At 68.6% G+C, this 1,225-nt stretch overlaps 1 protein-coding gene across 1 annotated transcript in view; it reads right to left on the bottom strand.

Annotated features, from left to right (window-relative positions):
- The window catches only part of LOC103895834 (uroplakin-3b-like), a 4,294-nt gene that overhangs the window by 2,642 nt on the left and 427 nt on the right, over nt 1-1,225 (bottom strand). The window contains exons 2-5 of the mRNA XM_009275548.1: nt 1,062-1,211; nt 746-965; nt 584-660; nt 208-369 (exon numbers count right to left, since the gene is read on the bottom strand). Of these exons, the coding sequence (XP_009273823.1) occupies nt 208-369; nt 584-660; nt 746-965; nt 1,062-1,211 (609 nt within the window). The remainder of the gene's footprint in view (nt 1-207; nt 370-583; nt 661-745; nt 966-1,061; nt 1,212-1,225) is intronic.

Consider the following 1,225-nt stretch of genomic DNA (forward strand, 5'->3'; position numbering starts at 1 on the left):
GAGACAAGCAGAGGTGTCAAGCGGGGTCCGCGGGGCTCTGCCGGGCCCCTCCGCGCCGATCACCGCCAAGGGGCCCTTTCTCCTTGCGAAACTATGGCAAACCCCCAATTTAAGAAAAAAAAGGCTTTTTAAATCTTAAAAATGTCTCCTTCGCTCCACCTCTTTGCTGATGGGGCTGAGGAGGGGGTGTTCTCCCGGGGCCCCCACAGACGCATCCCCCCGAGCGTGGCCCCGTGCAGCCCCCGTACCCCATGGCACAGAGCACCGCCGCGGCCAGCACGGCCCCCAGGCTGGCGAGGATGGAGGCGATGACAACCACGTCGCTGCCGTGGCGCACGGGTGCGGGGTCGATGGTGCTCGGGCTGCCGGCTGGAAGGAGGCAGGATGAGGGACGTGGGGGGACACGGGGGGCTCAGGGTAGCGCGATGGAAAGGGGAGAGATAGGGTGGCTGGGGGAGATCGGGGACTTCTTCTCCCCTCTGGGTTTTGGGGTGATGGCATAGGGCCGATGCCGTGCCACATGCCGGCACCCCACCTGGGGAGGTGTGGGGGACCCGCGGGGGGACGGCCGTGCCACCAGTACCTCTCCGCAGGAGGATGGGGTCAGACCACCTCGTCTCCGCTTTGGGGCCGTGGCAGCCCATCACCAGGAACTTCACCCTGCGGGATGGGTACGGCATGAGCACACCTTCCCTGGGGAATTACCGCAGCCAGAACCTGGGGGGGTCCATCCCGCCAGCCTCACCTGTAGGGCCCTGGGGAGGGCAGGGGCCCGTTGCAAGGGTCCCGGCCGCCCTGGCCCCCGCACACTGTGTCACCCCCAACCCGCAGGACGGCCGGGCTCGATGCCGAGCAGGCGTACGTGGCCGCTGCCGTCTCCAGTGTCATGTAGGAGTGGGCGGTGGGCAGCTGCTCGTATGGGGGCACGTCGGCCCGGGACGGGGGGTTTCTGAAGGCGGCCGAGGCTGCGTGGCACAGATGAGGGGTGAGCGGCTGCGGCGAGGGTCCCCCACGTCCCCCCACCATGGCAGGGAGCATGTGCCAGAGCAGCGGGCACTCACCGTTGGCGAAAGCCACTGCCAGCCAGATGGTGTCAGAGGCGTTGGCGTGCCGGTCGAAGACGCAGCAGGGCCTCTCCAGTGCGAAGGTGGTGGCGGTGAGCTTCCCTGGCAGCGCCGCGGGGGGCACGCGGGGCACGTAGGGCAGCAGGGCTGGGGGGGCAGGC

The sequence above is a fragment of the Aptenodytes forsteri genome, unplaced genomic scaffold (assembly GCF_000699145.1).
Source record: "Aptenodytes forsteri isolate BGI_AS27 unplaced genomic scaffold, ASM69914v1 Scaffold347, whole genome shotgun sequence".
In the NCBI taxonomy this organism is placed as follows: Eukaryota; Metazoa; Chordata; class Aves; order Sphenisciformes; family Spheniscidae; genus Aptenodytes; species Aptenodytes forsteri.